We start from the raw sequence: 12,074 nt of genomic DNA, 5'->3' as shown, positions 1-12,074 counted from the left end.
CTTTTGCTAATTTTTCATCTCTAAGGCTTAAAACATTAAATCTGATCACTTGAAAACACAAAAGTACATTTTTCCTCATCAAACCATATAACTTAAAACAGTTTGTCTTTCTCCTGGTCAAGCAGAGTCCCAAAAACTGCACAAATAATGGATGTCTTTGCTAAAGATCTAATGACTAACAAATGTGCTGTGGGTACCCAGAATCTGAATTAAAAGCCATTGATTTTAAAATAGTGATGCCCGTGTTAAAAGAGTAGACTTGTTGAGGTCTCATTGATTCTGTGTTGACATGTAGCAGGGAGTTGGGTCTCCAGTGAATGACAGAAATCTCACGGCGAGCGTGTCAACAGATGGGGTGGAAAATTTCCTGTCGGCAGCGATGTCCTGAGTCAGGGTGCGTTTCATGCCTTTGTGTCACAGTGACAGCTGACATCTTTAAAAAAGTCAATTATGTTTCTTAGACAATCTTGAATCATCCATGTCTCTTTTGGCAGTAGATGCAGACGGCTGAAATTCAACCAGCGTGCCACAAGACTTCATGTAGTGAATGTGTCTCTAACCACAGCAGGAAACGGCGTATATCAAGTTCATAAGTCTGTCCTGAGTCCAGACAAAAGAACATTTCATAGAGGTACACCACACCCTCACGAGCACAGGAACAAAGACATTTCTCCTTGACACTTTACATTCTTGGCCTTCGTAATACAAGAACATTTTACACTTTATAATAAACTCAATACAGCATATAAAATCTCCATAATGCATGAAAATAAACTACTAACTTTTTTCGTCAGGGCTGCCGTCTTGTGTTCATGGTTACAAACAACTTTTTAGGCCTCTCACTGTAGGTCAGTGGTTCTCAAACTGGGAGCGGGCCCCATGGGGGCATGAGATGGTGCTGCCAGGGGGCCCCATTTTAAAGGGATAGTTCACCCAAAAATGAAAATAATGTCATTAATGACTCGTAAGACTTCGTTCATCTTCGGATCACAGTTTAAGATGTTTTACAGTTAGTCCGAGAGCTTGTCAACCCCCCATTGAAAATCTACGTACGGCACACTGTACATGTCCAGAAAGGTAATAAAAACATCATCAAAGTAGTCCATGCGACATCAGTGGGTCAGTTGGAATGTGTTGAAGCATTGAAAAATACATTTTAGTCAAAAAATAAATAAAAATTACGACTTTATTCAGCATTGTCTTCTCTTCTGCGTCTGATGTGAAGCACATGCGAGAGACTAAAGTCACGTGACTGCAGTGACACAGATGACGTGTTATCCTCAGACATGTTTGCGAAGTTTTTTTTCAAACTTACAGCGTGTGTCTTCCTCAGACTGTAAACGAAGCCCGGGCGCACAAAAAAGCTGCAGCGCACCAGATAACACGTCATCCACGCCACTTCAGTCACGTGACTTTAGTCTTGCGCATGCGCTTTACAACAGAACGGGAAGAGAAGACAATGCTGAATAATATTTTGTTATTTGTGGACCAAAATGTATTTTCAATGCTCCAACACATGCTCTAACTGACCCACTGATGTCACATGAACTACTTTGGTGATGTTTTTATTACCTTTCTGGACATGGACAGTATACTGTACGTAGATTTTCAATAAAGGGTCAACAAGCTCTCGGACTAAATCTAAAATATCTTAAACTGTGTTGATAAGATGAACGGAGGTCTTATGAGTTTGGAACGAAATGAGGGCGAGTCACTAATTACATTATTTTCATTTTTGGGTGAACTATCCCTTTATGACATTTTTAACCCCTAAACTGGTGCAGCTCTTTTAAAGTGTGTGTGGTGGGGGGGGGGTTTGAAAAGGTGATGTACACCTTCAAATTAATATAACTTTTTGTCTAGAAGCCTAATCTTGGTTTGGTTTAAAAGAAAAGACTTTAAAGTTTTTATTAAAAATTTTTATAGCAGTTTACATTTATTGTAATAAATTAAAAAAATGCAATAAAGTAAATATTTTATGCATAAAATGATCACAATTTTTTTTGTTGTTTTACCAACAACAGCCACTAAGTGGCAACGGTTTGCTGCATACTCTTGTCACAAATTAATAAATGACTGTCACTGCATTATTATAACTGCTTAAAGGTTTTGACATTTGAAAACTACACTTTTAGACTTTCCAACAATTTATAGTTCGTAGTGATGGATTAAAATTTACATGCAAAATATTGACTCAGAAAAATAGGGCTACTAACCAACAGCATGTATATTTTAATATGTTTTGTTTAATTCAAATTCGAAGTTTGTTTTGTGTTATGAATTTTCTTTGGGGGGCATGAAGGGATGCACCCTACAAAATATGTGGGGGGGGCACACCAAAAGGTTTGAGAACCACTGCTAAGTAAAAACTTTATAACGCACTATTATAGTACACTGTGGCAAACACTTAAAGGCTTTTAGGATTATAATATTTTGCATTTAATAAAGGTGTAAAACAGAACCAATATCCAGAAAAAAAGGTTTTACTGGTTTAATGAATTTCCCCATAATGCATAATCATTTTCTTATATCTAACAATACATTTTCTCGTATCTGTTATATCTCACTATTGTTGACCAAAGAGCAAGCCAAAACAAAGTAGACCATGAAAGTAAAGTTGTTTTATTGAAGACATGCACATCACACTCGCAAGTGCAAAAACTCTTATTCTGTATTCCAGAAATTATCTCGATTATTTCATTCTATGTCTTAACAAAATAGAAATCTAACAATTAAGTGTGTTCAAAATATAAAAAGTGTATTTTGAGCCGTCACTCAAAAAACAATAAAACTACCGTATATACAAGCAGTGTGCTGTTATACTGACTTGGTTGGTTGGTTGATTGATTGGTTGGGTTTGTGACCATGCAGCGTTAAGATTTCTATAAGGCCATGACACAAGGTCCCTCTTTAGTTATAAATAAGACTTTACTCCACCATCTACAACGTGAAAACCAAAAAAAATCAAAACTCAAATGTTACACGAGCCAGTTACTTCCTAATTCAATGAGGCTTGCAACTTTAATAGTCGAATTGTTGTGTTGTTGCATGTCTGATAAATATCACGCATGCTTTGAGGAACAAAATACCTTCCAGAAAAAAACCCTTAGTGTGTTATTAACAGAAATACTTAAATCACATCATAACCAAGAAATGAACACTAACTGGAATGGAGAAGACTCTCGAACAAGTAGGACAGTGTATTAAACCTTGAAAATCGGCTCCAGCAGCAATATTATTTATATCCAATTTTTATTTCGTGACTATAACATATATATACACACGCAAACATTCATACATACATATTTACAATCGTGCGCATTCTTCTAAACGTGCCGTTTGGTGCACACAACGTGAAGGAAGATGTTTGCCGTCAGGAAAAAATTAAAGTCCTCGAGATAAGTCCATCATGCTTTGTGAACGCTTCGATATCTTCAATGCAAAAACATCTCGGTTCATTTTTAAAGCTATTCTTTCTGTGCTACAAGCTTTGCTTTTTTGCATTCACGGTTGGATTTTTGTTGGAGTGCGTCTTTCCGGTAAAAGAAAAAGGCAAGTTCTCAAAACGTTGAATCAGATGAATTTCGTGTTTTGCCCCACGACCGTTTATTTACAGCACAGCAGACAAATGAGAACCACACACCAAACACATCATTGGTTAATTCGTCTTTCTCCAGTATCAAACGGCTCACACACCCAAAATTAAACATCTCAATTTTGTTCACCACCAAAATCATTCACTCGCACACTGTGCTTCATGACACTTCCACCCATATAGCATTGTTTTCATTTATCTCATAGCTTCTGCATCTATAAGAAGATACACAATCTGTGTTATAGGTAAGGCAGTAAAATCCCAGCGCCTTTATCTGGAGGTACTGTAGGAGAAAGTCTGAATACAGAAACGAGATCGTCTCAATCCAAATGGCAGGACAGTGTGTTGGTAAAAAGCTACAATGTTTGTTTTTAAAGTCAATGCTTCGTTCATCTGTCAATTTCAAAATCACTTGGATCGCTGTAGTGTCTTTGACGTGAACATTTGCTTATAATACACGCTAAGGAACGATGACGTCACTGAAGCATGTGCACAATTACAGCACAGACGATGTGAAGGTGTTTATCGTTCGGGATGGATTCGAGACGTGAGAGTGGCACTTTAACGTAAAAGTTATTTTAGGAGTAGTAGGCACTTCACCTCCTCTCGTGCCCTAGAGATACCCATTTGGCTTTACATCTATTCGGAATACCACATTAACAACTAACATGGCAAACCACAAGGATAGTCGACTAAAAATAATGCGCTGACAGAAAACATACCGTAGTACCACCCACCCAAAAAAACTAAAATCATCGAGGCCTAGTTTAGGCCATTTTATTATTCAACCCATCCGAGTGACAAAAATCCACATAGAGTGTTTATAATATGCCTTACATTTTTAATCCCTCTTTATTTCTATACTATATACATTTGCATTTTACACAGACATCGGGGTTGGAGGTATTGTGTTCAGATTAGACCTCGCGCCTGACATTGGGTTTGGACAGACACTGGGTTTTGGGCGTGTGCTGGGGTAGAGACGCCGTGATTGGTTCTCACGAGGAGCTCTTGGACAAGTTGGGATAAAGCACCACTGCAGTCACGGCAACCACGGCGGCAACCACCGGCAACCAGGGCATCCATCCGCTCTGAAACGACATTGACAAAAAAGTCATACGATGCGAGCGCCACATCAACCAGGACAGAAGCACTGGAGACTGGAGCTAAAGAGAGACTGAAAGGAGAAACCTGACAGTCGGAGAGATAAAGATTGACACATAAATACATAAACAAAAGAGGGAGAAGAAAGAAAAAAGAAAATACTTCAACTGGGAAAACCAGTTACCTCAAATGAGTGATGCAAATAAACCAAAACACAAGCTTCTTTCTTTAAAATCAAAGAAAGGAAAGCTGATATGAAGAATAGTTCAGACTAATATGAAAAAGCTGTCGTTTCAAGTCTGTTTATTCATGTTTATGCTCGTCTTTTAAATAGAAACAAAGGAAATGAGGAACAGACTGCAAAGATCCAAATAACAACAAAATAGTCAATTTTTTTTACAAAATAACAAAATAATTTTAAGGATGCACCGAATGTTTGGCAACTAAAGCTATTTGTCCGAAAACAGCAAAAAACCTTTACCTCCTAAGACCCAAGGTTTGATTTGTCTTTTTTTTCTATTTCTTCCAGCTATTTGGGGTTAGGAAGAACCAATAAATATAATAACCAAATATTTTTCATCAAACATGAAGCAGTGTAATTTTCCAAATAAGGTTCCAATTACACAGAATTAAGTATTATGGTGCAAACAACAAAAAAGAGTCTTAGGAGGCCGACACGCTGACTTTTTGGGATTTTATCTTATTCACCGTAAAGTTAGATAAGCCATACATACACTTTTCATCTCTATGCGTGCCGCAACTCCGTCCGACACACCCACAGCCAGCCCAGCCCAGCACAAAGACCGGAATCAAATGGCTCAAGCTAGCACACTGCTCCCAACAAGAGACAAAATACCACCAACAACCTCCCATTTACATGTTGTGATTTGTAAAGTCACAGTGTGTACAAATATGAGAGACAGCCATCTTTTAACAGTATACATCATAGATATGTATAAAGGCTAGATGTCTCGCTCGCGCTGCTGGCCAATTGAGTGGAACGTCCGCATTTGGCGACCATCATAGCACAGGCAGTTCGCTCACATTGGGTTTTAATGGTGCAGGTACTTTTAAATGACAATAACTTGCTTAATTTTTTACAGATTTTCAAATGTCTTGGCTTGTTATAAATGTCAAAGATGTACCTATGACACTGCATACTTGTACTACATTTTTTTTTCATGAAACATGTTAAAGCATCCAGAATTATAGCCACGTTATTAACATTTGTAAGAAACCAAACTGTTTGAAAATTTTTAGAAAATTGAGCAAGTATATATAAACCCTTGAAGATATATATATATATATATATATATATATATATATATATATATATATATCTTCAAGGGTTTTTTTCCTCCTAGGACTTTTCCCATTGGGTTTTTTTCCACCTCTGGGAGTCAGCCGACTTTGGCTTAACGTAGCACCCCCTTCTATACGTTACATATTACTACGCTCACTTGCTCAGTTTAATCTTAGCTGCTGTATTTTGATACTCATGTTGTCTATTGATTTTTCAGTGTTGCCCCTGCTTCTATTAATGTAAAGCTGCTTTGAAACAACTACTGTGAAAAGACCTATATAAATAAAATTGATTGGCGAAGCACTGCCACTTGGGCGGAGTGCCTAGCGCCACCGAGCGAACTCTCTGCTCCTCACCAGGGGCTTCTTGGGTGCTGGGAGCAAATCACTCCGCCCAAGCAGCAGCGCCTCACCCTTCTGAGAATATAGTTCCCAGTATGTATACTGTTAAAAGATGGCTGTGTCTCATATGACCTTGACTATACAAAATCACAACATACAAATAGGAAACCGCCGGCAATTATTTTGTCACCTATTGAGAGCAGCATGCTAGCCGGAGCCATCTACCTCAAGTCTCCGTGCCAAGCCAGGCCAGCAATGGGCGCGTCAAACAGAGCCACAGGACGCACTGAGATGAAAAGGGTATGTATGAACTTACCTAACTCTAGGGGATACAATGAATAAGCTAAAATCCCAAAAAGTTCCTTTAAAGGGACCCAAAAATGAAAATTCTCTCATCATTTACTCACTCTCATGTTGTTACAAACCTGTATAAATTTCTTTGTTCTAATGAACACAAATTAAGATATTTTGAGGAATGTTTGTAACCAAAACCGATTATAAGCCCCATTCACTTCCATAGTGATGAGAGAATTTTAATTTTTGGGTAAACTTTCCGTTTGGTGACAACTTGATAAAATAGTAACCAACTTAGAGGCATGATCAGATAAAAAATTTGCTTTTTTGCTATTTTCGTCTGAACTGCTTTGGTTGCTGAACATCAGCTTGCACCTCTTTTGCAGTTAAAAAAATACTGCCAAGATTTACTAAAGACACGCTGTGAAAAATTAACATTGAAAAGGTGTGGGCATAGTCCTTTTGACCTTATTGCATATACATTTGTAAGGGTTTGCCTTTTAGACGCAAAACGTACGGACAAAGAGTATTTAAATGAATCACGCAATGCAATTTACGGTTTTAGGTTTGTGCTTATCAGTTTATAGGTATTTACATTTTTGGTCATGGTCATTATGGAAATGAGATTTTTGGACCCGTGTTCATTAACTTGCGCCTTGTCAGTAAATCATCTGAAAAAAATTGCCACTAACATCAGTGCTTTTTTATTGTCCTCTCGCGCTGCTTTGCTGTTTAATAAATCTGCCTCTGTAATGGGGCATACACACCAAACACAAATCCAATGATTTGCGTGAGTAGATTACACACAACGCGAATAGACGCAAACTCGCGCTGTGAAAATTTTAAACTCAAGCGAAAATGCGCATGACACAAGTTACATCCCGTGAGAAAACTAGAACGACGAACGCGATGCTAAGCGTTTGGTGTGTGCGTGTATTATTTATATATATACATACATATACACACACACACACACACACATATATAATAATTACGCAAGCAAGTAAATGTATGACAGAATTTTCTTTTTTTGGGTGAACTATTTTAAAATTTCATAAAAGCTGGCAAAAAAGATGAAATAATAGCAAAGATGGTATGTTGAAAAAGATGATATGTTGAAAAAAGCCCATAAAAGAATCCAAAATCCCCAAATGAAGATTAGTGATTCAAGCAAACAGACAGTTAATGTGATTGGTTAGCAGTTGGTGATTCCAAGTGGACAATGAGTTGGTTATGAGTTCTCCATGTGTTGCCAAGCACCAAAAAAGGGATTTTGGGCAAAGCAGGTGCAGAGACGACGCCTGACGAAGTCTCAGCCATGCAAACGTCGTATATACATGATGATATATACAGAAGACACACAAACAGACTCGACAGTAGCGTGTGTACCTTTCTACCACAACTGGCTGAAGCACCAATACAGCAAAACCAGGAATAGACCGATGAAAATGGCTTGGACAGGCTGCAATATGGATGGCTAGAGGAGGGAAGGGATATTACAAATAAAAGAAAAATCAATCTTTAAACTATTCAACTGAAATCAGACTGAGGGACTACAAATATAACAAACAGATAGACAGACAAACAAACAAAAGCCATAAAAAGGTGCAGACTATCCACAAATCAACAATAATACATCTCGAAGCAACACACACAGTTCAGGAACACAGACAAGTGTGCCAGGTGTTAATAGATCACACTAAGTTATTCACATTCACTAAAGGACCAAATCATAAACACACAGTGACTAGTCAATCAAATGTGTGTGAGGGTTTGTACTGTGGCAAAATTAAACAAATTTGTGCATCAAAACTTCCCACCCTCCCCAAAAAGTGTATAGCGAGCCAAATGGCAGCAACACACTGAAAAACATGAACAAAAAATGATCCATCAGATGGTTCATAAATAGGAAATAAACCTGAGAAGTAAACAAAGTTCTGAAGTTGTTTATACAATAAAAATAATAAAAACTAAACTATGATTATAAATGAATATCCATTATTTTACCAATAATTTTCAAAAGCCGTGTCAAAATCACATCAGATTACAGATCACTTGCATGTTTCACATAATGCTGCCTATGTAGGCATCTTACTAAGGTTTGAGACCACTATTGGTGCTTTTCCACTGCATAGTACCCCATGGTTAGTGTCACGTTTTGGTATGAGCTCGGGTCACTAGGAACCCCGACCGAGGTGGTACTAAAAAAGTATTGGGTACTACACCCAGTGGAAAAGCCCCCAAAAGTAAGCTGACCTGACCCAAATCAAACCGTGTGGTACTATGCAATGGAAAAGCGCAATAAGGTATCTGTAAATGGTGGTGTGAGCACAGCATATACACAAGAAAATCACTAAACTGTAGTGTGTGTTCTGCTATATTTCCTGTGGCGTGCATGTCACTAAATCGTCTGATAGCTGACAGCTGCGTTAAACTGCGTAACGGAAGTAAGGGTTTCATTAACTGAGCTATGCTGATATCTCAAAGCTGTCAATCAAAGTGCTGAATGTGTTAAGTTTGTTCACTTCATCAGATCAATGTGAATGTGGGAATACTGATGGTCATGTGACTCACATTGCTGCCTTTCTCCTGCAAGAGCTTCAGGTTGACCTTACACTGCTCCAGCTCATCATTAATGGAGCGTTTCTCCTGCTCCGTCCGATCATATCGCTGTCTGAGATCTGACAGCTGGCTCTGAGTGTCATCGTACTGCAGAGAGAGAGACAGATTGCAGATTTTGCATGGCCATGCACATAACACTTTTATAACAACAGAAGTTTGTTTTGAATTACACATGAGCAGATCTCTGTACTCTTTCTGCAGGTCTCTGGTTCGGCTCTCAGCTTGATCCAGCTGAATCTTCAGTTTGCTGGCGTCCTGTTGGTGTTGGTCCTGTATGGAGCCCAGTTTATTCTCCAGAGCCCCCTGTGATCTCTCCATAGCGTTCAGAGTGCTACTCAGCGTGGCACTTTGTTCTCTGGAGCTGAAAATTAACGCAAATATTCAGATGTTTGATATGCAGACAAAAGAAACTATTATCGGATTGGGCGACGCTTAAAATTTCAGTATCAAAATCATATCGCTAATAAAAAAAGATGTATCGGTGCATCTTTACTTGTGCGGGCCAGACCGAAGACTATATTTTTTACCATATAGTCCAACATAACGTGTCTGTTAAAATAGCAATCTTATGGGGCCACATAAAAATTTAATTCGTAAAACCGCCCAGCAACAAAATCTCTTCTGATCTTCACAATATACATACATTTTTGTTTCACAAAGGTGAATTTAGACGAAAAGCAACTAGTTTGCAGGAATGGGTCTACAACTTTAGGACTTATGAGCTCATAGCACTATTGCCCTATTATTTCTGTGATGCAGTAAACACGTACGAAATCACAGAATCAAAGCATAAAATGGAAAATACTGTACAATGTCACGGAATTTGGCAAATTTTGGATTTGGTCTAGGGCTCTCACAAGGATTAAATAATCGTATGTTTGACCTCATCGCAATGATTTCAGATCACCGCAATGATTGCACATCTCCCTAAAAACACAAGGGGGAGCTGCAGCGCCTGTATACAAGACAGTATCAGATTGCCTTCCTTAACGCAATACATTGCAAAGCCATTCAATACATTGGAAAAATAAGCAGTATTTTAGGCAATTAACCGTCAGCCAAATTTCATAATCGTCACAGCCCTTTTTCAGTCATTTTTAAAACCCATTATAACTTGTATTCAAATGCTAGGTTTTTTTACATGTTTCATTAAAGGGCCACTCCACTTTTTTTTTTAAATATACTCATTTTCCAGCTCCCCTAGAGTTAAACATTTGATTCTTACTGTTTTGGAACCCATTCAGCTGATCTCCGGGTCTGGTGCTAGCACTTTTAGCATAGCTTAGCACAATCCATTGAATCTGATTAGACCATTAGCATCGCTAAAAAATAACCAAAGAGTTTCAATATTTTTCCTATTTAAAACTTGACTCTACTACCGACGGAAATTAAAAGTTGCAAATTTTCCAGGCAGATATGGCTAGGAACTACACCCTCAAACTGGCGCAACAATCAAGGACTTCGCTGACGCAACATGGCCGCAGGCGCAGTGACACCATGCACTGCCCGAAAATAGTCCCCTTGGTTACTTTCAATGGCAGGGACTATTTTTGGGCAGTGTGTAATAAGATATAATAGTTCACAAGATATGCTTTTTGATTACTGACATTTTATTTAACCATTAAAACCAAAATTCAGAAAAATGAAAATGGAAAACACGGAATTTGAGAGTAAATAAAACTGAATTTGGAAATAAATAAAACAGATTTCAAAGGGCCCTATAGCTGTGACTTTTCATACAATGCCAGCACAAACACACATTGCCTAGGGTGTAAGATTAAGAACAGGACAATGGTACCTCTTAACAACTTGACAAGGTAATTTTTAAAAGTTTCATTAAAGAATTAATCAAAAATTCTTTTTGGATCTACACGATTTACATAAATGTCATATTTAAGTTAAAAACGGCAAATTTCGCCGAAAAGTGACTAGTTGGCAGATAAAGCTTTAGGACAGGTGAGCTCATACTTGTGATTTATAATCCAATACCAGCACAAACACATATTGCCTGGGGTGTAGATTAAGTACAGGACAAAAGTACCTCTTAACATCACTTGACAACTTGACAAAGTCATTTTTAAAGGTTTCATTGAAGAAGTCATTAATCTCTCATAAATAGAAAAAGCTGCGGTTGTTCGGGCACGTAGCGCAAGCGAGAAACACTGGATTGGGCGTCTAAAGTATGTACAACCGGAAAGCTTATTTGAAAACTTGCTGATGATCTCGATGTTGTTTTTTTAGGTCTCATGTGACTCACCTGTCCAGCTCTTCCTCCAGTCTGCTGAGCTTCTGCATTAGCGTGATCTTCTCGCCTTTCAGACCGTCACACTCCTCATGAAGACCACGACACTCTGACTGAAGCTTCTCCAGCTCTCCTGAGACACAGAAATATCATTTGTGAACATTTTAGCAAAATCATCTTAGTAATAATTGTAAATTTAGTATTTACAATATAGCACATTTCCAAGAGTACTACAAACATTAAAACAAATGCCATCCCATCATTAGAAGATAATATTGTCTGACATCTTTGAGCTATTTAGAGGTATTACACCGTTATATTGAGTTTAACATATTTCCTGTTGCACTTATGGAGTTGTAGTTCCTGTTGTGTAAATATGTAGTTGAAGTATCTCAAAAGACTTCAGATGTCATTGAAACGCTTACAGATTTTCTTTTGTGAAAAACAGAATACGGATCCAATAAATAAGAAATAAACCCAGCAGGACGGATGATGATAACATGGTTTTCGTGACATTAAAATGAGCCTGGAGAGAAAGACCCCAGTGCAGTCAAATTAATACCACCTGTGTCT

At 38.0% G+C, this 12,074-nt stretch overlaps 1 protein-coding gene across 8 annotated transcripts in view; it reads right to left on the bottom strand.

The window, feature by feature from the left end:
• Positions 1-2,601: 2,601 nt before the first annotated feature.
• The window catches only part of slmapa (sarcolemma associated protein a), a 100,814-nt gene continuing 91,341 nt past the window's right edge, over positions 2,602-12,074 (bottom strand). For 5 of the 8 annotated variants that reach the window (XM_073876315.1, XM_073876318.1, XM_073876317.1 and 2 more), the window contains 3 exons: positions 11,517-11,634; positions 9,212-9,620; positions 2,602-4,686 (listed from right to left, as the gene is read on the bottom strand). In XM_073876315.1, the coding sequence (XP_073732416.1) occupies positions 4,594-4,686; positions 9,212-9,620; positions 11,517-11,634 (620 nt within the window). In that variant the 3' untranslated portion in view covers positions 2,602-4,593. Of the gene's footprint in view, positions 4,687-8,026; positions 8,115-9,211; positions 9,621-11,516; positions 11,635-12,074 lie in introns of all 8 variants that reach the window. The other 3 variants (XM_073876316.1, XM_073876322.1, XM_073876321.1) reach the window with 1 other exon arrangement.

This window comes from Misgurnus anguillicaudatus, chromosome 14 (assembly GCF_027580225.2).
Source record: "Misgurnus anguillicaudatus chromosome 14, ASM2758022v2, whole genome shotgun sequence".
Taxonomy (NCBI): domain Eukaryota; kingdom Metazoa; phylum Chordata; class Actinopteri; order Cypriniformes; family Cobitidae; genus Misgurnus; species Misgurnus anguillicaudatus.
Note: the sequence above shows the minus strand (reverse complement) of the source record. Positions and strands in the feature narration are given on the sequence as shown.